This window comes from Oncorhynchus tshawytscha, linkage group LG04 (genome assembly GCF_018296145.1).
Source record: "Oncorhynchus tshawytscha isolate Ot180627B linkage group LG04, Otsh_v2.0, whole genome shotgun sequence".
Taxonomy (NCBI): Eukaryota; Metazoa; Chordata; class Actinopteri; order Salmoniformes; family Salmonidae; genus Oncorhynchus; species Oncorhynchus tshawytscha.
In genome coordinates, this window is record NC_056432.1 from 57,490,776 (window position 1) to 57,516,890 (window position 26,115).

A 26,115-nucleotide genomic window follows, 5' to 3' on the forward strand; every position below is an offset into this window, starting at 1 on the left:
TTGCCCTTTCACCCTACACAATCCACGTCTCAACTTTATCAAGGCTTAAAAATCCTTATGATTGAAATGGATTTAACAAGTGACATCAATAAAGGATCATAGATTTCACCTGGGTCAGTCTATGTCATGGAAAGAGCAGGTGTCCTTAATGTTTTTTAGACTCCGTGTATGTAGCACTGAAGACACCGTTTTCATATACCCTCTGAATGTAAAAAGTGGTTAGCATAATACAAAGCATTATAAAGATTTTATTAACTGGTGTGTGGGGAAATGTAAACCTTAGTGGAACATTTTTCTTGCATAACTCAAAGGGTGCGAGCGAGAAAAAAGCACGTCGCGTTACTTCAGATGCTTTACTCTGTACGAGCTTCGCTCCCAAGGTAGTGAGGTATGGGCAGAAATTTGCAATGCAAATCCGCTATGATGAAGACCTCTGTTCTACTCTTTGACAGGTGAGGAACGGGAGCCGCGCAGGGGGATCTATCGAGGAACCAACAAACAGCATTTCAAACGGCACGCGATACGAGAGACAGAAGGCTGTCGTCTCCCCACGAACCCAAACCACATGCCAATGTTTGAGGTAGCACAAAAGTGGGTGAAACGAAGAAGATAATGAATTATTTACTGCATAATACATAATCTACTTATCATATTGCAACAGGAAGAAACGTTTACAACACTTACATCAACCTGCAGTAGAGTTATTGTCAGTATCAGTGGCTCTGGGCGTGTTCTCCACATGGTTACAGTGACTAGAAACAGTATCAGTTTTATGCCGTAGGAATTAGACCTACTGCATCCTGTCCTGTCTGTGCTTTGTCTGGCATGTCCCTCCTCTCCGCTCCCCTCCCCCTGTGCTGCAGCGCACCATACTGTACCTTGTCCCCGAGGGGCCGGGGGATACCCACGTACAGGTGGTCCAGGAAGTTGGCGCTGCGCCCCAGGCCCAGAACGGTGTAAGGCAACTGCAGGGAGAGGTGGGCCGACTGGCTCAGCTGGCCGGCTGCATGGAGGGGAAAAAACAAAAAAAGGAGCCATGAGAACCATTCAGACCCATAAACAAGCCTCATAAAAGACACAAATCAGACCTTCCCTATTCCTACCATCGCCCAGTCCAGAGGCATCTACCACCCCCTACAACACCATGTCCTCGCCACTGGCTCACGCTCAGGCCCTGCCAAGCGCAGCCGGCGTAAATCACCCGCTTTATGGTAATCAGAGAGAGCACCCCGGCAACAAATCAGGATAAATGTGGATGGACTGCATGGCTGGTCTGGACCTACACTCAGATGGAATCATGTTTTTACATTTACAATGTGCAGCAAGGAAAAGCTTCAATGACTGATTATAGTAGGATATTCAGTCCACATAAAAGAAAACAGAGTGTTCTGCCTGGCTATTATCTACACATATACAGTACCAGTCAAAAGTTTGGACACACCTACTCATTCAAGGGTTTTTCTTTATTTGACTATTTTCTACATTGTAGAATAATCGTGAAGACATCAAAACTAAGAAATAACACAAAAAAAGTGTTAAACAAATCAAAATGTATTCTTCAAAGTTTGCCTTTGCCTTGATGACAGCTTGCACACTCTTGGCATTATCTCAACCAGCTTCATGAGGTAGTCACCTAGAATGCATTTCAATTAACAAGTGTGCCTTGTTCAAAGTTAATTTGTGGAATTTATTTCCTTCTTAATGCCTTTGAGCCAGTTGTGTTGTGACAAGGTAGGGGTGGTATACAGAAGATATCCCTATTTGGTAAAAGAACAAGTCCATATTATGGCAAGAACAGCTCAAATAATCAAAGAGAAACTAGTCCATCATTACTTTAAGACATGAAGGTCAGTCAATCTGGAACATTTCAAGAACTTTGAAAGTTTCTTCAAGTGCAGTCGCAAAAACCATCAAGCGCTATGATGAAACTAGCTCTCATGAGGACCGCCACAGGAAAGGAAGACCCAAAGTTACCTCTGCTGCAGAGGATAAGTTCATTAGAGTTACCAGCCTCAAATTGTGGCCCAAATAAATGCTTCACTGAGTTCACGTAACAGACACATCTCAACATCAACTGTTCAGAGGAGTCTGCGTGAATCAGGCCTACAACAAGAAGAAGATAATTGCTTAGGCTATGAAACACGAGCAATGGACATTAGACCAGTGAAAATCTGTCCTTTGGTCTCATGAGTCTAAATTTGAGATTTTTTGGTTCCAACCACTGTGTCTTTGTGAGACTTAACCAGCATGGCTACCACAGCAATCTGCAGCGATTCGCCATCCCATCTGGTTTGTGCTTAGTTGGACTATCATTTGTTTTTCAACAGGACAATGACCCAAAACACACATACAGGCTGTGTAAGGAGAGTGATGGAGTGCTGCATCAGATAACCTGGCCTGCACAATCACCCGACCTCAATGCAATTAAGATGGTTTGGGATGAGTTGGTCCGCATAGTGAAGGGAAAGCAGCCAACATGTGCTCAGCATTTGTGGGAACTCCTTCAAGACTGTTGGAAATGCATTCCTTGTGAAGCTGGTTGAGAGAAAGCCAAGAGCGTGCAAAGCTGTCATCAATGCAAAGGGTGGTTACTTTGAAGAATCTAAAATCCAAAATATATTTTGATTTGTTTAACACATTTTTTTGGTTACTACTTGATTCCATATGTGTTATTTCATAGTTTTGATGTCTTCACTATTATTCTACAATGTAGAAAATAGTCAAACTAAATAAATAAAAACCCTTGAATGAGTAGGTGTATCCAAACTTTTGACCGGTACTCTAAGTATAGAGCCTAAAAGCTTGGGGTTGATTGCCTGTCTACGAGTAAAGCGCAAGTATAACTCCATCTTGAGAGAATCTATATATTGCCTTCCACGAAGCTCCAATGTAACAGTTCGAAATGAGGACGAACTAGACCATCTCCTCTGAAATGAAAGCATGACCCTGCTTGGAGCCCTGTTCCTGCGACGACGGAGCAGGTTATTCTGAGCAGCTTCAGAGCAGTTGCTGTAAAAGCCAACGTAATTGCTTCAATCACGCTCACCTTTTTAAAATAAGGGCTATCATTAAAAAAATGTTTGCGGGGGGACAAAGGAAGCTGAGAAAGTCAGAATCTGTCATTACACGTATATATTTGGTACTGTATACATTTATGTTAATAAAGTGGCTTGTCCATTCTAGTGACACTGATTGGAAGTCCACTTCGCAGTGCTAGTTAAACCAGTAGGCTAACTGCCAATATGGATGTCACGCTGAGATCTTGGTGTGTGTGTGTGTATGTGACATCGATCCCTTTCATTAGTTTTGTGATACAATAGCAAGGTATTGACTCTGACGCATACACCGAGGGTAAAAACACCTGCTCTTTCCATGACACAGACTGACCAGGTGAAAGCTATGATCCCTCATTGACGTCACCTGTTAAATCCACGTCAATCAGTGTAGATCAGTGGTAAACGACCTTTTCTGAGTTAGCAGTGTCATTAACCCGTCTCTCTCTCTCCGGAGTGACTTTTCTGTCGCTTTCTGTTGAACTGTACATGTAAGGAAGGGTCTTGGATGCGTGCCTTTGAAGTGCCTTTGAATGGGGTATGGTAGTAGGTGCTAGGCGCACCGGTTTGAGTGTGTCAAGAACTTTCATGCTCAACAGTTTCCTGTGTGGATCAAGAATGATCCACCACCCAAAAGACATCCAGCCAACTTGACACCATTGTGTAAAGCATTGGAGTCAGCATTCCTGTGGAACGCTTTTGAAACCTTGTAAGGTCCATGCCCCGACGAACTGAGGCTGTTCTGAGGGCAAAAGGGGGTGCAACTCAATTTTAGGAAAGTGTTCCTAATGTTTTGAACACTCAGTGTATATGTCATGTCTGCAATCAATTTAGTCCTCTCTGGACACTCACTAGTGACTCTGTGTTATGCATGTGTGGTGGGGAATGAGGTGCAGTTTCATTATGTTCTGACCTGGGGGCATCCAAGACCCTTCCTTACATGTACAGTTCAACAGAAAACGACAGAAAAGTCACTCAGCGGGGAGAGACGGGTTAATCACGCTATTAAAAAGAAAAGAAAATAGCTCTGTGAAAGCAGTTTAGAGGTGTTACCGCACTGGAGAAAGGACAAAGGAAAGGTAATGACTTCATCCATGTAGATTCAGATGGATTTTGAAGTCTGGGCAACTGTCCTGGCTCTCACTTGTCCCCATGTGAACTGTTGTATCAGCTTCGTCTCAAACACACGCACTGCAGCTTCTCCATCTAACTGAATTCCAGAGCAAGCTCAGGAAGGTCATCTCTGTTTAGTCAAGGTAATCATTTTGAAACTAAGAAACACACATGCACATCTCTCGCTCTCGTTTCTCCATTCAAGCTCAGACTAATGCCGGGCGAACAAAATTGTCAAAATCCTCACTTTAAACAACCGTCTTTCCTGACGTTTTTGTTGTCGTCTTGCCAGCGTAGTGGTGAGAATACTAAACAATGTGGCACAGACGGGGTCACACACCACACAATTCTTCACTTGATGTGATTAGATTGCTAACTTGGCAAGAACGAGCTGTGGCTCAAAGCAGCCGCATAAATGTTTTCACTCAGAGATTCCCGCTTGCCATACAGTGTTGAAATATCGAGCCAATACATTTTGAATTGAGTAACATTGCTTTTTAACTTCAGAGCTGTAATGATTTGACACTTTGGCTTTGGTTAAAGACAAGTAGGCTAGTAGTAGTCTTGGCTCCTGCAGGAGAGTCCACACATTCTGGGTGATGTGATACTACGTCATCATCTCACTGGCTTCTTCTCTGGCGAGCTCTCATTGGCTATTGCTGATGATCACCGATCTCAAAAACGTACCCTAACCCTAAAATCGGGGCCAAAATTGTCTAGTGCACGCCCAGCTTATGTAACCACAATCTCTTAGGAAGTATGTGTTAGGTCTGGAGGAGAGGATGGTAGACGACAGACATTTTGGGGTTAACCAGCTACCCTAGTGACAGGCTGTTGTTAACTAAATGATGTGTCATGTTGTGAATGGAGACAGTAGAGGGGAAATGTCACAGTGCTGCTGGGGACGCTGGCTGGAGGATGTGTCACTCAGAGAGAAAGCTGGCTTAGGGACTGCCACTCTGCAGGTGGGGAGCTTGGTTGGAGAGAGGCCATGCACTGAAATGGGAGGGGGGTGCTGGTTGTGCTGGCTGGATGAAGGCTTGTGGCTGGGGTTCTGGCTAGTTGCTGCGGGCTACAGCCTGGAGTCCTATCTCCCTGCAGCGCGGCCGTGGAGCACACAGACAGACCTTGGCGGAGCGCTCCAGCACATGACTGACAGCCCCCCCCAGGCCGCAAAATAGATTCAGAGCGGTCAGCCAGCCAAACAGCTCCCAAAGAGCAGGCTTACTCAAGGAACCTTACGCTTCCACAGCTTATCAAATTCACTTCTCAGGCTCTCTCCAATCTGGGTGTGAGAAGTCTCAAGCATGTTGAAAAGTACTCTGTTGTTGTCTGTGTCACACTGCTTTGCTTTATCTTGGCCAGGTCGCAGTTGCAAATGGGAGCTTGTTCTCAACTAGCCTACCTGGTTAAATAAAGGTGAAATGAATACAAATAAAAACACCCAAACACTCTAGAGCCTACAGGTTTTATCTGTGTGGGAAACAGAGCAGAACACATCATCACAGCCAACGAGTCAGGACTCCTCAGCTCCAAAAGTTCATTCAGAAACATGGGCGAGTACAATGTGCGCACACACAACACACACAGATTGTGAGCCAAATAGACCCCCCCCAGCAACAAAAGCCTGACTCAGAACATACAGCTTGCAGTACTTGCTCTCCTGTGTCACAGAGAGAGATGGAGAGTGGATATCTAGTGGAGAGGAAGAGGTGAGGAACTTTGCCAGCTTCACAACATAAGGGACGGAAAAGCTACTCTGCAGTCTCCTGCCCAGCCACTCACTCCCAATGCTGCTCTGGTGAGTCAGGAAGCACTCCTACGAGAGGATATCTACCTAACCCTCAAAAATGACATACACACGAACAATGGCAACTTGCAATGTTCCTCACCGAGTCTCCGAGACAGAAGAGAGGCACTGAAGCCCAATGGTAGAGGAGAGAAGAGACAGGTGTGCGAGGCTGAGAGTTGAAACACACTGTTGAGCCGCTGATGCAGGGCTGGGCTACAGTGGTGGAGGTATGGCTCTGAGGCACACCTGTTAACGTACAGTGCATTATTTAGAGCAGGACTCTCGCTCCGTGAGTAGAGGGATGAAGAGATGCCTCAGCTCCTGAATTATGTCACAGAGTGTGACTCCAGCACAGTCGTATTCAAGCCACTTTAGTCCCTCCACTCCCTCAGAGACACCAGCGGTAGAAGAGACGAGCTCTCTACGCGGGCCTCCATGGGCAACCGTCCTACACGCACACGCAAGAACACATGCACATATCACACAAAAACACGCTGCAGGCTTTTGACCTTCACTGGTCACAGAGGAATGATACAACACAAATAGAACACATGGAGAGTGGTAAACAATGGGATATCAACATCATTATATTGCAACAGACACCATCAGGCAAACTCTAATGGAGATCAGCATTAGAATTGTAGCAAAAGTTTTCATGACAATCGGTAATCTGCATTTTTGGACACCGATTATGGCCGATTACATTGCACTCCATGAGGAGACTGAGTGGCAGGCTGACTACCTGTTATGCGAGTGCAGCAAGGAGCCAAGGTAAGTTGCTAGCTAGCATTAAACTTATCTTATAAAAAAAGCAATCAATCTTAACATAATCACTAGTTAAACTAGTAATATCATCAACCATGTGTAGTTATCTAGCTTATCCTGCATTGCATATAATCGATGCGGTGCCTGTTAATTTCTCATCGAATCACAGCCTACTTTGCCAAACGGGTGATGATTTAACAAGAGCATTCGCGAAAAAGCACTGTCGTTGCACCAACGTGTACCTAACCATTAACATCAATGCCTTTATTAAAATCAATACACAAGTATATATATTTTAAACCTGCATATTTAGCTAAATATTAAAATCAATACACAAGTATATATTTTTAAACCTGCATATTTAGCTAAATACGCAGGTTTAAAAATATATACTTGTGTATTGATTTTAATAAAGGCATTGATGTTAATGGTTAGGTACACGTTGGTGAAGATCTGCATGGAGGAATGTTTGACCTCTGTCATTGCCAACAAAGGGTATATAACAAAGTATTGAGATAAACTTTTGTTATTGACCAAATACTTATTTTCCACCATAATTTGCAAATAAATTCATAAAAAATCCTACAATGTGATTTTCTGGATTTTTCTTCTTCTAATTTTGTCTGTCATAGTTGAAGTGTACCTATGATGAAAATTACAGGCCTCTCTCATCTTTTCATCTTTTTAAGTGGGAGAACTTGCACAATTGGTGGCTGACTAAATACCTTTTTGCCCCACTGTATATGTATACACACACACACACACAAAAAAATAAAATAAATAATAATAATAAAATCGTCCGATTAATCGGTATCGGCTTTTTTTGGTCCTCCAATAATCAGTATCGGCGTTGAAAAATCATAATCGTTTGACCTCTAAAAGTGACCCATAATTACGCAAAAAATGATCTTATGAAACATCATCTCAAACAGTAACCATCGTGACCAGTAGAAATCTTTTAGCACCAGCGAATAAAGAACTCACACTCGCTACATCAAATCTTGATTAGGTTTCACACAGTGAGACAAACAAAGCCTCACCCTCTCACATATCTTCCCAAGGCCCTAGATCGTCTTCGGCAACCTGTTTGTGGAGAGATTCTCAACATTCGTCGCTATAGAAACCACTCTCTCCCCTGATTGGGCACTTCCACAGAAATGGGAGGGACGGAAAGGACACATAGTGGCGGTTTGTGGACGTTGCGGTGGCAGGGCCTGGGGGATAAAGGCTGTTTGAGAAATGAAGTGGTACACACTGAGCCACGGCTAAGCCTGGGGAGGAGAGGGGGCCCTCAGCGCCCCCACAACGCAGACGGCAGATTCAGGACGTTGATTTGTGGGGAGAAGTGTGTGTCTGTAGTGGAGAAGATAAGTGGAGGCACCTGTCCACTCCTCTCTCTTTTCACTGGCGCTCTCGCAGGAGGAAAATACAGAATTAAAGCCAACGGCGCCATGGGTGACACAGTGTACGTTGAGATCACCAGCACGCCGTGTCTGATCAGCAGAAACACAATGACAGGATGGTGAATGAAGCAACACTGAGATCTGGGTTTGACAGAGCAAGACTGGTGTTGAGAGAAGAGGTAGCCAGAATAGAAGGTGACTTCAACACACTTTTTTTCTCCCTCTCTCCCTCCCTCCCTCCCTCCCAGTTGAGATGTGTGCTCTACTACAGGTTACTGTGGCGACAGAGCAGCCACTGAGAGGCATTCAGATATAATACATTAGGGGAGCATGGCAGATATTAGGACTGAGACCATTACCACTGATGGAACACAACACACTCTACAGGGAGAAGAGGAGACGTAGAGACAATATTAACACTACAGAGAGAAGTGGAGACAATATTAACACACTACAGAGAGAAGAGGAGAAGTGGAGACAATATTAACACACTACAGAGAGAAGAGGAGAAGTGGAGACAATATTAACACACTACAGAGAGAAGAGGAGAAGTGGAGACAATATTAACACACTACAGGGAGAAGAGGAGAAGTGGAGACAATATTAACACACTACAGGGAGAAGAGGAGAAGTGGAGACAATATTAACACACTACAGAGAGAAGAGGAGAAGTGGAGACAATATTAACACACTACAGGAGAAGAGGAGAAGTGGAGACAATATTAACACACTACAGAGAGAAGAGGAGAAGTGGAGACAATATTAACACACTACAGAGAGAAGAGGAGAAGTGGAGACAATATTAACACACTACAGAGAGAAGAGGAGACGTAGAGACAAAATTAACACTACAGGAGAAGAGGAGACGTAGAGACAATATTAACACACTACAGGAGAAGAGGAGACGTAGAGACAATATTAACACACTACAGGGAGAAGAGGAGACGTAGAGACAATATTAACACACTACAGGGAGAAGAGGAGACGTAGAGACAATATTAACACTACAGAGAGAAGAGGAGACGTAGAGACAATATTAACACACTACAGGGAGAAGAGGAGACGTAGAGACAATATTAACACACTACAGAGAGAAGAGGAGACGTAGAGACAATATTAACACTGCAGAGAGAAGAGGAGACGTAGAGACAATATTAACACTACAGAGAGAAGAGGAGACGTGGAGACAATATTAACACACTACAGAGAGAAGAGGAGACGTAGAGACAATATTAACACACTACAGGAGAAGAGGAGACGTAGAGACAATATTAACACACTACAGGAGAAGAGGAGACGTAGAGACAATATTAACACTACAGGAGAAGAGGAGACGTAGAGACAATATTAACACACTACAGGGAGAAGAGGAGACGTAGAGACAATATTAACACTACAGAGAGAAGAGGAGACGTAGAGACAATATTAACACACTACAGGGAGAAGAGGAGACGTAGAGACAATATTAACACTATAGGGAGAAGAGGAGACGTAGAGACAATATTAACACTACAGAGAGAAGAGGAGACGTAGAGACAATATTAACACTACAGGGAGAAGAGGAGACGTAGAGACAATATTAACACACTACAGGGAGGAGACGTAGAGACAATATTAACACTACAGGGAGAAGACGAGACATAGAGACAATATTAACACACTACAGGAGAAGAGGAGACGTAGAGACAATATTAACACACTACAGGGAGAAGAGGAGACGTAGAGACAATATTAACACTACAGAGAGAAGAGGAGACGTAGAGACAATATTAACACTACAGAGAGAAGAGGAGACGTAGAGACAATATTAACACACTACAGAGAGAAGAGGAGAAGTGGAGACAATATTAACACTACAGAGAGAAGAGGAGACGTGAGACAATATTAACACACTACAGAGAGAAGAGGAGACGTAGAGACAATATTAACACTATAGGGAGAAGAGGAGACGTAGAGACAATATTAACACTACAGAGAGAAGAGGAGACGTAGAGACAATATTAACACACTACAGAGAGAAGAGGAGACGTAGAGACAATATTAACACTACAGAGAGAAGAGGAGACGTAGAGACAATATTAACACTACAGAGAGAAGAGGAGACGTAGAGACAATATTAACACTACAGAGAGAAGAGGAGACGTAGAGACAATATTAACACTACAGAGAGAAGAGGAGACGTAGAGACAATATTAACACTACAGAGAGAAGAGGAGACGTGGAGACAATATTAACACACTACAGAGAGAAGAGGAGACGTAGAGACAATATTAACACTACAGAGAGAAGAGGAGACGTAGAGACAATATTAACACACTACAGGGAGAAGAGGAGACGTAGAGACAATATTAACACACTACAGGAGAAGAGGAGACGTAGAGACAATATTAACACACTACAGGGAGAAGAGGAGACGTAGAGACAATATTAACACTACAGAGAGAAGAGGAGACGTAGAGACAATATTAACACACTACAGAGAGAAGAGGAGACGTAGAGACAATATTAACACACTACAGGGAGAAGAGGAGACGTAGAGACAATATTAACACTACAGGGAGAAGAGGAGACGTAGAGACAATATTAACACACTACAGAGAGAAGAGGAGACGTAGAGACAATATTAACACACTACAGGGAGAAGAGGAGACGTAGAGACAATATTAACACACTACAGAGAGAAGAGGAGACGTAGAGACAATATTAACACACTACAGGAGAAGAGGAGACGTAGAGACAATATTAACACTACAGGGAGAAGAGGAGACGTAGAGACAATATTAACACACTACAGAGAGAAGAGGAGATGTAGACACAATATTAACACACTACAGAGAGAAGAGGAGACGTAGAGACAATATTAACACACTACAGAGAGAAGAGGAGACATGGAGACAATATTAACACACTACAGGAGAAGAGGAGAAGTGGAGACAATATTAACACACTACAGAGAGAAGAGGAGAAGTGGAGACAATATTAACACACTACAGAGAGAAGAGGAGAAGTGGAGACAATATTAACACACTACAGAGAGAAGAGGAGACGTGGAGACAATATTAACACACTACAGAGAGAAGAGGAGACGTAGAGACAATATTAACACACTACAGAGAGAAGAGGAGACGTAGAGACAATATTAACACTACAGAGAGAAGAGGAGACGTAGAGACAATATTAACACTACAGGGAGAAGAGGAGACGTAGAGACAATATTAACACTACAGAGAGAAGAGGAGACGTAGAGACAATATTAACACACTACAGGGAGAAGAGGAGACGTAGAGACAATATTAACACACTACAGGAGAAGAGGAGACGTAGAGACAATATTAACACTATAGGGAGAAGAGGAGACGTGAGACAATATTAACACTACAGAGACAATATTAACACACTACAGGGAGAAGAGGAGACGTAGAGACAATATTAACACACTACAGAGAGAAGAGGAGACGTAGAGACAATATTAACACACTACAGGAGAAGAGGAGACGTAGAGACAATATTAACACACTACAGGAGAAGAGGAGACGTAGAGACAATATTAACACACTACAGGGAGGAGACGTAGAGACAATATTAACACACTACAGGGAGAAGAGGAGACGTAGAGACAATATTAACACTACAGAGAGAAGAGGAGACGAGAGACAATATTAACACACTACAGGAGAAGAGGAGACGTAGAGACAATATTAACACTACAGAGAGAAGAGGAGAAGTGGAGACAATATTAACACACTACAGAGAGAAGAGGAGAAGTGGAGACAATATTAACACTACAGAGAGAAGAGGAGAAGTGGAGACAATATTAACACACTACAGGGAGGAGACGTAGAGACAATATTAACACTACAGAGAGAAGAGGAGAAGTGGAGACAATATTAACACACTACAGGGAGAGACGTAGAGACAATATTAACACTACAGAGAGAAGAGGAGAAGTGGAGACAATATTAACACACTACAGGGAGGAGAGAGACAATATTAACACTACAGAGAGAAGAGGAGACGTAGAGACAATATTAACACTACAGAGAGAAGAGGAGACGTAGAGACAATATTAACACACTACAGAGAGAAGAGGAGAAGTGGAGACAATATTAACACACTACAGGGAGAGAGACGTAGAGACAATATTAACACTACAGAGAGAAGAGGAGAAGTGGAGACAATATTAACACACTACAGGGAGGAGACGTAGAGACAATATTAACACTACAGAGAGAAGAGGAGAAGTGGAGACAATATTAACACTACAGAGAGAAGAGGAGACGTAGAGACAATATTAACACTACAGAGAGAAGAGGAGAAGTGGAGACAATATTAACACTACAGAGAGAAGAGGAGACGTAGAGACAATATTAACACACTACAGGGAGGAGACGTAGAGACAATATTAACACACTACAGGGAGAAGAGGAGACGTAGAGACAATATTAACACTACAGGGAGAAGAGGAGACGTAGAGACAAAATTAACACTACAGGAGAAGAGGAGACGTAGAGACAATATTAACACACTACAGAGAGGAGAAGTGGAGACAATATTAACACACTACAGAGAGAAGAGGAGAAGTGGAGACAATATTAACACACTACAGAGAGAAGAGGAGACGTAGAGACAAAATTAACACTACAGGAGAAGAGGAGACGTAGAGACAATATTAACACACTACAGGAGAAGAGGAGACGTAGAGACAATATTAACACACTACAGAGAGAAGAGGAGACGTAGAGACAATATTAACACACTACAGGGAGAAGAGGAGACGTAGAGACAATATTAACACTACAGAGAGAAGAGGAGACGTAGAGACAATATTAACACACTACAGGAGAAGAGGAGACGTAGAGACAATATTAACACACTACAGAGAGAAGAGGAGACGTAGAGACAATATTAACACACTACAGGGAGAAGAGGAGACGTAGAGACAATATTAACACTACAGAGAGAAGAGGAGACGTGGAGACAATATTAACACACTACAGAGAGAAGAGGAGACGTAGAGACAATATTAACACACTACAGGAGAAGAGGAGACGTAGAGACAATATTAACACACTACAGGAGAAGAGGAGACGTAGAGACAATATTAACACTACAGGAGAAGAGGAGACGTAGAGACAATATTAACACTACAGGAGAAGAGGAGACGTAGAGACAATATTAACACTACAGGAGAAGAGGAGACGTAGAGACAATATTAACACACTACAGGGAGAAGAGGAGACGTAGAGACAATATTAACACTACAGAGAGAAGAGGAGACGTAGAGACAATATTAACACACTACAGGGAGAAGAGGAGACGTAGAGACAATATTAACACTATAGGGAGAAGAGGAGACGTAGAGACAATATTAACACTACAGAGAGAAGAGGAGACGTAGAGACAATATTAACACACTACAGAGAGAAGAGGAGACGTAGAGACAATATTAACACACTACAGGAGAAGAGGAGACGTAGAGACAATATTAACACTACAGGGAGAAGAGGAGACGTAGAGACAATATTAACACACTACAGGAAGGAGATGTAGAGACAATATTAACACTACAGGGAGAAGACGAGACATAGAGACAATATTAACACACTACAGGAGAAGAGGAGACGTAGAGACAATATTAACACTACAGAGAGAAGAGGAGAAGAGGAGAAGTGGAGACAATATTAACACACTACAGAGAGAAGAGGAGAAGTGGAGACAATATTAACACTACAGAGAGAAGAGGAGACGTGGAGACAATATTAACACACTACAGAGAGAAGAGGAGACGTAGAGACAATATTAACACTATAGGGAGAAGAGGAGACGTAGAGACAATATTAACACTACAGAGAGAAGAGGAGACGTAGAGACAATATTAACACTACAGAGAGAAGAGGAGACGTAGAGACAATATTAACACTACAGAGAGAAGAGGAGACGTAGAGACAATATTAACACTACAGAGAGAAGAGGAGACGTAGAGACAATATTAACACTACAGAGAGAAGAGGAGACGTAGAGACAATATTAACACTACAGAGAGAAGAGGAGACGTAGAGACAATATTAACACTACAGAGAGAAGAGGAGACGTAGAGACAATATTAACACACTACAGGAGAAGAGGAGACGTAGAGACAATATTAACACACTACAGGGAGAAGAGGAGACGTAGAGACAATATTAACATACTACAGAGAGAAGAGGAGACGTAGAGACAATATTAACACTACAGAGAGAAGAGGAGACGTGGAGACAATATTAACACACTACAGAGAGAAGAGGAGACGTAGAGACAATATTAACACTACAGAGAGAAGAGGAGACGTAGAGACAATATTAACACACTACAGAGAGACAGAGAGAAGAGGAGACGTAGAGACAATATTAACACACTACAGGGAGAAGAGGAGACGTAGAGACAATATTAACACACTACAGAGAGAAGAGGAGACGTAGAGACAATATTAACACACTACAGAGAGAAGAGGAGACGTAGAGACAATATTAACACACTACAGAGAGAAGAGGAGACGTAGAGACAATATTAACACACTACAGAGAGAAGAGGAGACGTAGAGACAATATTAACACACTACAGGAGAAGAGGAGACGTAGAGACAATATTAACACACTACAGAGAGAAGAGGAGACGTGGAGACAATATTAACACACTACAGAGAGAAGAGGAGACGTGGAGACAATATTAACACACTACAGAGAGAAGAGGAGACGTGGAGACAATATTAACACACTACAGAGAGAAGAGGAGACGTGGAGACAATATTAACACACTACAGAGAGAAGAGGAGACGTGGAGACAATATTAACACACTACAGAGAGAAGAGGAGACGTAGAGACAATATTAACACTACAGAGAGAAGAGGAGACGTAGAGACAATATTAACACTACAGGAGAAGAGGAGACGTAGAGACAATATTAACACTACAGGGAGAAGAGGAGACGTAGAGACAATATTAACACACTACAGAGAGAAGAGGAGACGTAGAGACAATATTAACACACTACAGGGAGAAGAGGAGACGTAGAGACAATATTAACACACTACAGGAGAAGAGGAGACGTAGAGACAATATTAACACTATAGGGAGAAGAGGAGACGTAGAGACAATATTAACACTACAGAGAGAAGAGGAGACGTAGAGACAATATTAACACACTACAGGGAGAAGAGGAGACGTAGAGACAATATTAACACACTACAGGGAGAAGAGGAGACGTAGAGACAATATTAACACACTACAGGGAGAAGAGGAGACGAGAGACAATATTAACACACTACAGGGAGAAGAGGAGACAAGACAATATTAACACACTACAGGGAGAAGAGGAGACGTAGAGACAATATTAACACACTACAGGGAGAAGAGGAGACGTAGAGACAATATTAACACTACAGAGAGAAGAGGAGACGTAGAGACAATATTAACACACTACAGGAGAAGAGGAGACGTAGAGACAATATTAACACTACAGAGAGAAGAGGAGAAGTGGAGACAATATTAACACACTACAGAGAGAAGAGGAGAAGTAGAGACAATATTAACACTACAGAGAGAAGAGGAGAAGTGGAGACAATATTAACACACTACAGGGAGGAGACGTAGAGACAATATTAACACTACAGAGAGAAGAGGAGAAGTGGAGACAATATTAACACACTACAGGGAGAGAGACAATATTACAATATTAACACTACAGAGAGAAGAGGAGACGTAGAGACAATATTAACACTACAGAGAGAAGAGGAGACAATATTAACACTACAGAGAAGAGGAGACGTAGAGACAATATTAACACTACAGAGAGAAGAGGAGACGTAGAGACAATATTAACACACTACAGAGAAGAGGAGGGAGGAGACGTAGAGACAATATTAACACACTACAGGGAAGAACAATATTAACACACTACAGGGAGGAGACGTAGAGACAATATTAACACTACAGAGAGAAGAGGAGAAGTGGAGACAATATTAACACTACAGAGAGAAGAGGAGACGTAGAGACAATATTAACACTACAGAGAGAAGAGGAGAAGTGGAGACAATATTAACACTACAGAGAGAAGAGGAGACGTAGAGACAATATTAACACACTACAGGAGAGGAGACGTAGAGACAATATTAACACACTACAGGGAGAAGAGGAGACGTAGAGACAATATTAACACTACAGAGAGAAGAGGAGACGAGAGACAATATTAACACTACAGGAGAAGAGGAGACAATATTAACACTACAGAGAAGAGGAGACGTAGAGACAATATTAACACACTACAGACGTAGAGACAATATTAACACACTACAGGAGAAGAGGAGACGTAGAGACAATATTAACACACTACAGGGAGGAGACGTAGAGACAATATTAACACACTACAGGAGAAGAGGAGACGTAGAGACAATATTAACACACTACAGGAGAAGAGGAGACGTAGAGACAATATTAACACTACAGAGAGAAGAGGAGACGTAGAGACAATATTAACACTACAGAGAGAAGAGGAGACGAGAGACAATATTAACACTACAGAGAGAAGAGGAGACGTAGAGACAATATTAACACACTACAGGGAGAAGAGGAGACGTAGAGACAATATTAACACACTACAGGGAAGAGACGTAGAGACAATATTAACACACTACAGAGAGAAGAGGAGACGTAGAGACAATATTAACACACTACAGGGAGAAGAGGAGACGTAGAGACAATATTAACACACTACAGGGAGGAGACGTAGAGACAATATTAACACACTACAGGGAGAAGAGGAGACGTAGAGACAATATTAACACTACAGAGAGAAGAGGAGACGTAGAGACAATATTAACACTACAGAGAGAAGAGGAGACGTAGAGACAATATTAACACACTACAGAGAGAAGAGGAGACGTAGAGACAATATTAACACACTACAGAGAGAAGAGGAGACGTAGAGACAATATTAACACACTACAGGGAGAAGAGGAGACGTAGAGACAATATTAACACACTACAGAGAGAAGAGGAGACGTAGAGACAATATTAACACACTACAGGGAGAAGAGAGGAGAGACAATATTAACACACTACAGAGACAATATTAACACACTACAGGAAGAGGAGACGTAGAGACAATATTAACACTACAGAGAGAAGAGGAGACGTAGAGACAATATTAACACTACAGAGAGAAGAGGAGACGTAGAGACAATATTAACACTACAGAGAGAAGAGGAGACGTAGAGACAATATTAACACACTACAGGAGAAGAGGAGACGTAGAGACAATATTAACACACTACAGGGAGAAGAGGAGACGTAGAGACAATATTAACACACTACAGGAGAAGAGGAGACGTAGAGACAATATTAACACACTACAGAGAGAAGAGGAGAAGTGGAGACAATATTAACACACTACAGAGAGAAGAGGAGACGTGGAGACAATATTAACACTACAGGGAGAAGAGGAGACGTAGAGACAATATTAACACTACAGAGAGAAGAGGAGACGTAGAGACAATATTAACACTACAGACAGAGAGACAATATTAACACTACAGAGAGAAGAGGAGACGTGGAGACAATATTAACACACTACAGGAGAAGAGGAGACGTAGAGACAATATTAACACACTACAGGGAGAAGAGGAGACGTAGAGACAATATTAACACACTACAGAGAGAAGAGGAGACGTAGAGACAATATTAACACACTACAGAGAGAAGAGGAGACGTAGAGACAATATTAACACACTACAGAGAGAAGAGGAGACGTAGAGACAATATTAACACACTACAGAGAGAAGAGGAGACGTAGAGACAATATTAACACACTACAGGGAGAAGAGGAGACGTAGAGACAATATTAACACACTACAGGGAGAAGAGGAGACGTAGAGACAATATTAACACACTACAGAGAGAAGAGGAGACGTAGAGACAATATTAACACACTACAGGGAGAAGAGGAGACGTAGAGACAATATTAACACTACAGAGAGAAGAGGAGACGTAGAGACAATATTAACACACTACAGAGAGAAGAGGAGACGTAGAGACAATATTAACACACTACAGGGAGAAGAGGAGACGTAGAGACAATATTAACACTACAGAGAGAAGAGGAGACGTAGAGACAATATTAACACACTACAGAGAGAAGAGGAGACGTAGAGACAATATTAACACACTACAGAGAGAAGAGGAGACGTAGAGACAATATTAACACTACAGAGAGAAGAGGAGACGTAGAGACAATATTAACACTACAGAGAGAAGAGGAGACGTAGAGACAATATTAACACTACAGAGAGAAGAGGAGACGTAGAGACAATATTAACACACTACAGGGAGAAGAGGAGACGTAGAGACAATATTAACACACTACAGAGAGAAGAGGAGACGTAGAGACAATATTAACACTACAGGAGAAGAGGAGACGTAGAGACAATATTAACACACTACAGGGAGAAGGAGACGTAGAGACAATATTAACACACTACAGAGAGAAGAGGAGACGTAGAGACAATATTAACACTACAGGAGAAGAGGAGACGTAGAGACAATATTAACACACTACAGGGAGAAGAGGAGACGTAGAGACAATATTAACACACTACAGGGAGAAGACGAGATGTAGAGACAATATTAACACACTACAGGGAGAAGAGGAATGACAGAATGAGATGGAGAGAAAGATATATTATATGTGAGAGAACGATACAGAGTGAGTGAAAGGAAAGAGGGAGCATGCTGTGTGGTTTGTAGAGAGAGATAAACAGGAGGAGTTGAACAGGCGGAGGGGTAATCCTGCATTGAATTTGAGACCAATTTACTGGCCTGAGTGCAGAAACCCACAGGAGAGAATCATGGGCAGAACAAAGCTCTGATCAATAATAATCCTCCCTCTCTCTCCAGTTGGTTAGCTCTGCTAACTCCCACACCTTCCACTGACTTCAACCTGACAAGACACAGGTCCAGTCCAACAAGTGCTGTGTGTGTGTGTGTGTGTGTGTGTGTGTGTGTGTGTGTGTGTGTGTGTGTGTGAGAGTGTGTGTGTACTGTGTGCATGCCTGTGTGCAGTATGTTTGGTTACCTGGGCATCTGTATAAAAGAGTGACTTGTTTCACCTGACTTGATCACTCCTGAGTGTGGTACAGAGAGCATCAAATCTGTTTGTCTCACATTGACGACAGCATAGTACAGCGATTGTGTGTGTAGGCGTCGGTGTGTGGGGGTGTTATTCTCCGTTGTCCTAAATCCACCATCCTCATTTGCCTAATTGAAACAGAGCCTGCCGAAGTTCCTTACCGACGTAGACCTGTTTTTTTCCTCAGCCCTCCTTCTCCTCTCCTCCCTCCGCTCCTCCCTTCCAATGAGCCAGCCAAAAGCCCCGGCACCGTCGGGAGAGAAAAAGAGAGGGATGGAACACAGAGATAGGTGGATCGAGAGAGCGCACCGACACTCCTGTTTTATACCAGTGTTACTATTCACTCACCATCCGTCATTTTTCAAATGACTGCGATTCCTCTGCTTCGTTTCATCCAGTATTCTCCCAGAGGGACTAGTCCTCCCCCAGGCAGTGAACACGACACACACAGCCCGTCCTGCCATCAACAGTCCAGGGTAATCAATCCCGTCTGCTTATTAAGCCTGACACCACTAGCTTTACCCCACACCTACAACATGTAGATGTACCTTTAAAACCCATATGGCCTACTGATTTACTAACTGTGCAGAATAAATTGCACAGAAACCAACGGTGTGGAAATCTTCCTTTAAGGTCAATATTCATCTCTAATATAGCTGAATTCTAATTCCATTCCTTTCAATAGGGAATAAGGACAGCGGGGAAAGGTAAGCTATTGCATACCAAGGTCTTATATCAATAGCCCGAGGGTTGAGGAGACTAAGGTGAGAGGTTCAGATGGAGCACTGGATCTCTGAGAACCAGGCAGCACACACGCATTACTGCACTGCACAGACAGTAAATGAACTACCCTCCCACACGCAGTCAATCAAGTATGCACATATACACAAACAAACACGTATGGTCACGCTTGCTCGCACACACAAAAACAAACAAACACACATGAACTCACCCACCCACACCAGGCAGGCAGAGCCAGCATTAATATTCTGTTGGTTGATTCACTAGCTCCAGCTGGAGATGTGGAGATGGAGACCGCCTGGGACCTGGGGATCGATACACAGCCAGGCAGAGCAGCCAGGCAGAGCAGCCAGGCAGAGCAGCCAGGCAGAGCAGCCAGGCAGAGCAGCCAGGCAGAGCAGCCAGGCAGAGCAGCCAGGCAGAGCAGCCAGGCAGAGCAGCCAGGCAGAGCAGCCAGGCAGAGCAGCCAGGCAGAGCAGCCAGGCAGAGCAGCCAGGCAGAGCAGCCAGGCAGAGCAGCCAGGCAGAGCAGCCAGGCATAGCAGCCAGGGATCATCTGACAGGACCAGCTCCGTATGTCCCTCAGCCTCAGTATCACAGAGACCAGGCCTCCGCAGAACCGCCCCACAGAGACACCGGAGTGCACTGAGGCTAACCGCCATGGCTAATACGCTCTTCCTGTCTGCCACACTGCATATACCCCTGGTTGTTCCCCCAGTCCGCATGCTGAGAGCACGTGTGCCGATACATTCATTTCACCACGTCTCTTGCGCCCTCACTCATACAGACCTCACACCAGCAAAATACATGCTAAAACATATAAATACTGTACACTCACTGCTGATATGCCGGCCCGCTGATATGCCTGCCTGCGGGACCATATCATTACCACTGAACTTACCCGAAGGGAATCGCCTTGGTATTATCAGTCACTAACACATGGGCCTGTGCCATTCCTCAACACTAGGAAGGGAGCTGCCTGTACAGCACTATAACCAAGGTTCAATACCATAAGGAGATGGCAGCGGCGAGTCTTGAGTTACGCACGCAGGTTCACCAATGCTTGAAGCCCTGTGACACAGAAGCCACAGGGGTAATAGCACTATCTGTGGACCACAGTGTAAAAATGCTAAGTGCAGAGTGTCCTACCTCCCTGAACCTTCACTTTATTTTCCCCGTCCCCCCTAGGCCCTCTTCGTCATTGACCCAGATCTTCATTCCATTACTCTAACCTATAACCCACTTGCCACTATTTGCCGCCGTTAGCTGCTATTTTTCAGCCATTTTATCCTCTCCCTCTATAGCATGACTTTTCTATAGGCCTTTCCTTCCACATCCATCCATGTATTTGACTTCCATCCCTCCATCACCTCGGTTCACTCCCTTTTGGCGCTGAAGGGTAAATGAAGAGCTTGGGGCCCCAGTAGAGAGAGCAGACAGTCCGTGCACCACCACTCAGGTCTGTCAGTCTACCTTGCCTTCTCCCCATGCCCCTAGCCACAGAATAAATACACTTTAAAAATCACCCTGCACACTGCACTTTATTACTGTTAAATGAGGAGTCCTGGGAATAACCCAGCCAGGGCTGGCCCAGCCACTCTCCATACAGTCCAGTATATCTAACATATAACCTAAGCATCTCCCTCAGTCAGTGTACACACAGCCCTGGCCTTTAACCCCCCTTCTCATTGGCTCAGCCTCCAGGCAGGAAGTGGTTGGGCCTTGTTCCTCAGTTCAGCCTGTTCGATGACCTTCTCAGGGAGAGGTGTCTGGTGCAGACACAGCTGCTGTTAAGCCCACAGAGCAGAGCTCCAGCACAGGGGTCAGAGGACAACCCTAAACCGCTGCATGTTGGCACCCCCATGGGTGTTGAATCCCAAATCCGGTCTTTAAATGAATCCAAGTCGTCTTTAAATAGCCTTGACCACAACACGGAGGCTCAACATCCACACAGATAACAAACATGAATGGGAGAAAGGATGAAGATTCCTCTCCGCAAAGAGAACTATCTGGACTTCTATTCTTCTTCATTCCCTCCAGTCAGACATGTATTATTCTAGGTTTACCTCGCATTTTCCCTCCCCTCTGTCAAGGTTTGAGTGTTTCCAAACCTTGAGAGAAGGTTATCTTTAAAGACAAGAAATAGAGATTTAAATCTCACGGTTTTGTTGTCTGAGCCCTGCAAAATTGAAGAGAGGTTGGGGATTATTGAACAATAAACACACTGTTTGGAAAGACAGAGGGCTTTCTGACTCTCTGGTTCTTTGGGTTGTACTCCTTGTGGACTGATTTATCTATTCTCTTGCCCTTATAAACGGTGTCCTGTCACAGAGGGAGAGGAGTGAGGGAAGAGTGTTCTTCTCAAAATGACTATTGTATTGTTGCGTTTTCCTTTAGTGGATGATTCCAACAGAACAGGATGTAGCTAGATACTCAAATCCCTCAAATCTGCTTTTTAGGCTTTGCTGTCCTATTCTTTGTTGATACCCAGACACACACAGACCATGGAAAGGAAAAGACTGCAGAAAAATACAAATAAATAGTGAACCGAATCAAGGCTTTTTAAAAAGACGGAATTACTCACCGAGACATCTTGCAAATGCTTGACTCCATGACTCAGTTATCTGTATATAATGTCTGTCCTCTAAGCCATTTTGCGATTTGTCTTTGTCACCTCCTTGAAGACATTAGGCCTAATTCAACCCATCTGTCCTTTCCATTCAACAGAACTATCTCCTCAGGTGTTGAACAATGAGACTGACTGGGTCATGGTTTCATGTCTAGTCTGTCCTGTTCAGGCTGTATCCTAGGTTGGGTATAAAGACCACTTTACAGTGTAGGTGTGTGCTTACAATTTTCAGGTTAAATAGCTCAGCATTTAACTGGCTGGGTGATTGTGCTATGTGGGATAATACAAAGCATCACATTCCATAGGTACTACAGCGTAGTTTTGTATTGAGGAATGAGGGTATCTTCATTAGAGAAATTCTGCCATTGTGTCGATGCCTTTCTGATGAAGGGGACCTGACGGAGTGACACAGAATATATAGCAATTCCACCTCTGCTTCCAAGCCTCTTGTATCCACCCCCACACACACACACACACACACACACACCACACACCCCCTTTCCTACAGATCTTTGTTAAGAACTCTATTCTTTCACCCTCCTCTTCACTGAGTCCTTGAAACTGTATCTCGGATGTATAGCTCGGTTCTTTTTCATCAAATCTCTTATATTCCAAGGCAGGAAAACAAGACAAGCTCCTTCTTTTCCTCCTCGCTTTCAACCTCCGAAAAAAAGAGCAGAGCAACAAAGCCCTTCGTTTCTTAGCAAGCAAACCAATAACCCTCTACCCATCGTGCCTTTCTCTAGCAGGAAACGCGCTGTGTCAACATTATCAGGCCGGGCAGTGAGATAACCAGTGAGATAACCTCTGGTGAGATGGGCAACAGGGCTATTATCTAGGAAAACACAGAAGCCAGGCTTCAATTAAACCCCTGGGGCTACAGCCCTGGAAGGGCCTCTCACCCACACACGCCACACTGACTGATACCACAGCCCAGTCACTCAAACCTGCTACCGCAGCACGGAGATGACGATCGCCAAGTATAGAGAGGAAGTCCGTACACAACCCCATTCCCAAATAGAACAACTGTCATGGCTGACGGCTCACCAAATCTGCACCACTGCCAGAATGCCTGTATAAAGACGGCTGGCAGACTGTCAACTGTACACAGCATCTGTCCACGTTGGACTTACCCGAGGCGTTCTTCAGGTAGCCGTTGGAGTCCACTGTAGTGTAGCTGACGTACGGCCCAGGCTGGTTCACACCAAACGGCTGCAAGGTCAGAACACCCACAGCATTAGAGTAGAACACACATATTAGTGACCCATTCTCCCTGAAACAACAGATCTCCCCCACCATGTAAATTCTCAACGCAGACGCCCAAGTCTGACACAGACATCTGTCCCCTTCCATGACCTGCCTCAGAGGTTTTGGCCGTGTGTTCAGAGCGTGTGCAAATCACCCCTGACCTTTCTGAAGCCGGGGGTCTGGGCGCTCTGCTCTGAGTCCTTTGAGTGAAATAAAAGCACAGGTCTAAGCCCTAGCTGGCTGGGTCCCAGCAGACAAAGAGAAAGCCTACAGTGAGCCTGACATAGCAGCCAGCTCCATCACATCCTCTGCATTATGCAGTCCTACCCACTGCTCCTGGTAATCCCTCAAAAATAGTAATGAACAGTACAATGCGCCAAATCGGAGATGAATTTTTAAAACGGTTCGGGGGAAAAAAGCCACATAAATGGTAGACCTCACGTTACATAAGTTAATCATTAAGATGGCATGGAATGACATTTATATTGACAAACCTAATGTTTTGTACACTCAGTGCATGTATTGCGATTCTCATGATGCTATATGTATTGCGATTCTCATGATGCTATATGTACTGCGATTCTCATGACACTATATGTACTGCGATTTGATACTGTGATTCTTTCGCCGTTGGATGTTCAAACATATTGCTCACCATTTTGTCTGCTGCGGACGGAACAAGGAGAGAGCCATGAGAAAACCCATTTTGATCAGTCATGGACATGAAAGTGCTTAAAACAAATGGAGTCATTCTGGAGGTTTGGTTAACGTACGGCCAACTAGCGCAAAAAAAATTATATTGCGATACCGTCAAAAATAATAAAACACATTTTTCCCACCCACCACTAGTACTGTGGGGAGACGGTTCTCTCAGCATGCCGCGGGGTGGGGCTCTGCGGAGCGGGAAATTACTGAGTGGTCATGTGGAGGCTGTGTTATCTCTTCATTATGGGCCGATGACGCCTAACAAAGAGAGCTTTCTGTCTGCCTCGGTTTAAACAGCCTAATGAAAACTATGGCAGCCTGTTAGAAAGTGCAGCCAGACTCCCACACCGACAGACCCTCCCACACAGTACTGTCATATATATGGCATGTGTAGGCCTATAGCTTCACCAGACTGAACAGTTGTACTGGGATTGGAAATTGAACAGAAGTTCTGCGGAAACTAAAGGGAGAGGAGGTGGATAGTGATGGACTACGAGACAATAGGTGGGAAGATAGACAGAAGAGGGTTAGAGTGATAGATGTGAGGGACTTAAGGAGGAGGAGAGCGGGGAAAGCAGCCCAAAGCTCCAGACATGGGCTCGATCAATCACCCGGCTAAATCAGGCAATGGGGGGGGTGAGCAGACACAGTGGAGAGGCAAACAACCCAAACACAAACACTACGACAGGACCAGCACCAAGCCTGTCTGTCACAAGCTCTGGGGATGAGGGACTGTCACATTTGACCTTTTTTTGTTGCCATTTAGCAGACGCCAGACGGACTAGTTACAAGATGAGCCTTTTCACTTTCTCAAAAAGTTCCTATCCTTTTTATCTTTCATTTCAATATCTCTCATTTCAGTGTACCTCTTCGGCTATCTTTTTTTCCATTGTGTTACAATGCACACGCATACACAGAGGCACGAGTCTTACCTTGACGTTTCCCGGGCAGTCGTTAGAACAGAGTCCACTGAGCACTGAGGAGGAGAAAAGGAAGACTGATTAGCTAGCAACAGGGGACTATATTTGTCTTACACAATCCCATGCAGATTTGTCTGTGACTAACAACACGTCTAACTAAATGAGTTAGACGCTGTAATGGTTAATTACGTCATCCCTGTAGGAGAACCCAAACTTGGTAGACTTAAGCTAGACCTGCAGTGCTTATACTGTTTTTCTGTGGATGCTTATTAAATGGGGAAGCTAAATAAATGCAGTCATTGAACTGTAAAAAAAAAAACACACGAAAAACAGGCAAAAAAAATTAATTATTTGAAAAAGTAATTGGTAGTAAAATGAACACAGAGAATAAATGAGCTCAATAATAAGCTGCAGGGGAAGTGTATGAGTATTTGTGTGCATATGGAGCAGCAAGGAAAAAATCCTGAATTCTTAATCAGCAATAAGAGGAATTAATATATTAGCATACTAATTGGCTGGCGCTGGTAATTTGCACATTGAAGTTGAGCTGCTGACTACTTCTTTAATTAGGATCTACCATCATGCATCT

General features: G+C 43.6%; 1 protein-coding gene across 1 annotated transcript in view; it reads right to left on the reverse strand.

Annotated features, from left to right (window-relative positions):
• Nucleotides 1–26,115, reverse strand: part of LOC112249085 (T-cell immunomodulatory protein) — a 131,786-nt gene that overhangs the window by 8,585 nt on the left and 97,086 nt on the right. Inside the window, exons 13-15 of the mRNA XM_024418729.2 lie at nucleotides 25,539–25,582; nucleotides 23,787–23,865; nucleotides 879–1,003 (exon numbers count right to left, since the gene is read on the reverse strand). Coding sequence (XP_024274497.1) covers nucleotides 879–1,003; nucleotides 23,787–23,865; nucleotides 25,539–25,582 — 248 coding nt within the window. The remainder of the gene's footprint in view (nucleotides 1–878; nucleotides 1,004–23,786; nucleotides 23,866–25,538; nucleotides 25,583–26,115) is intronic.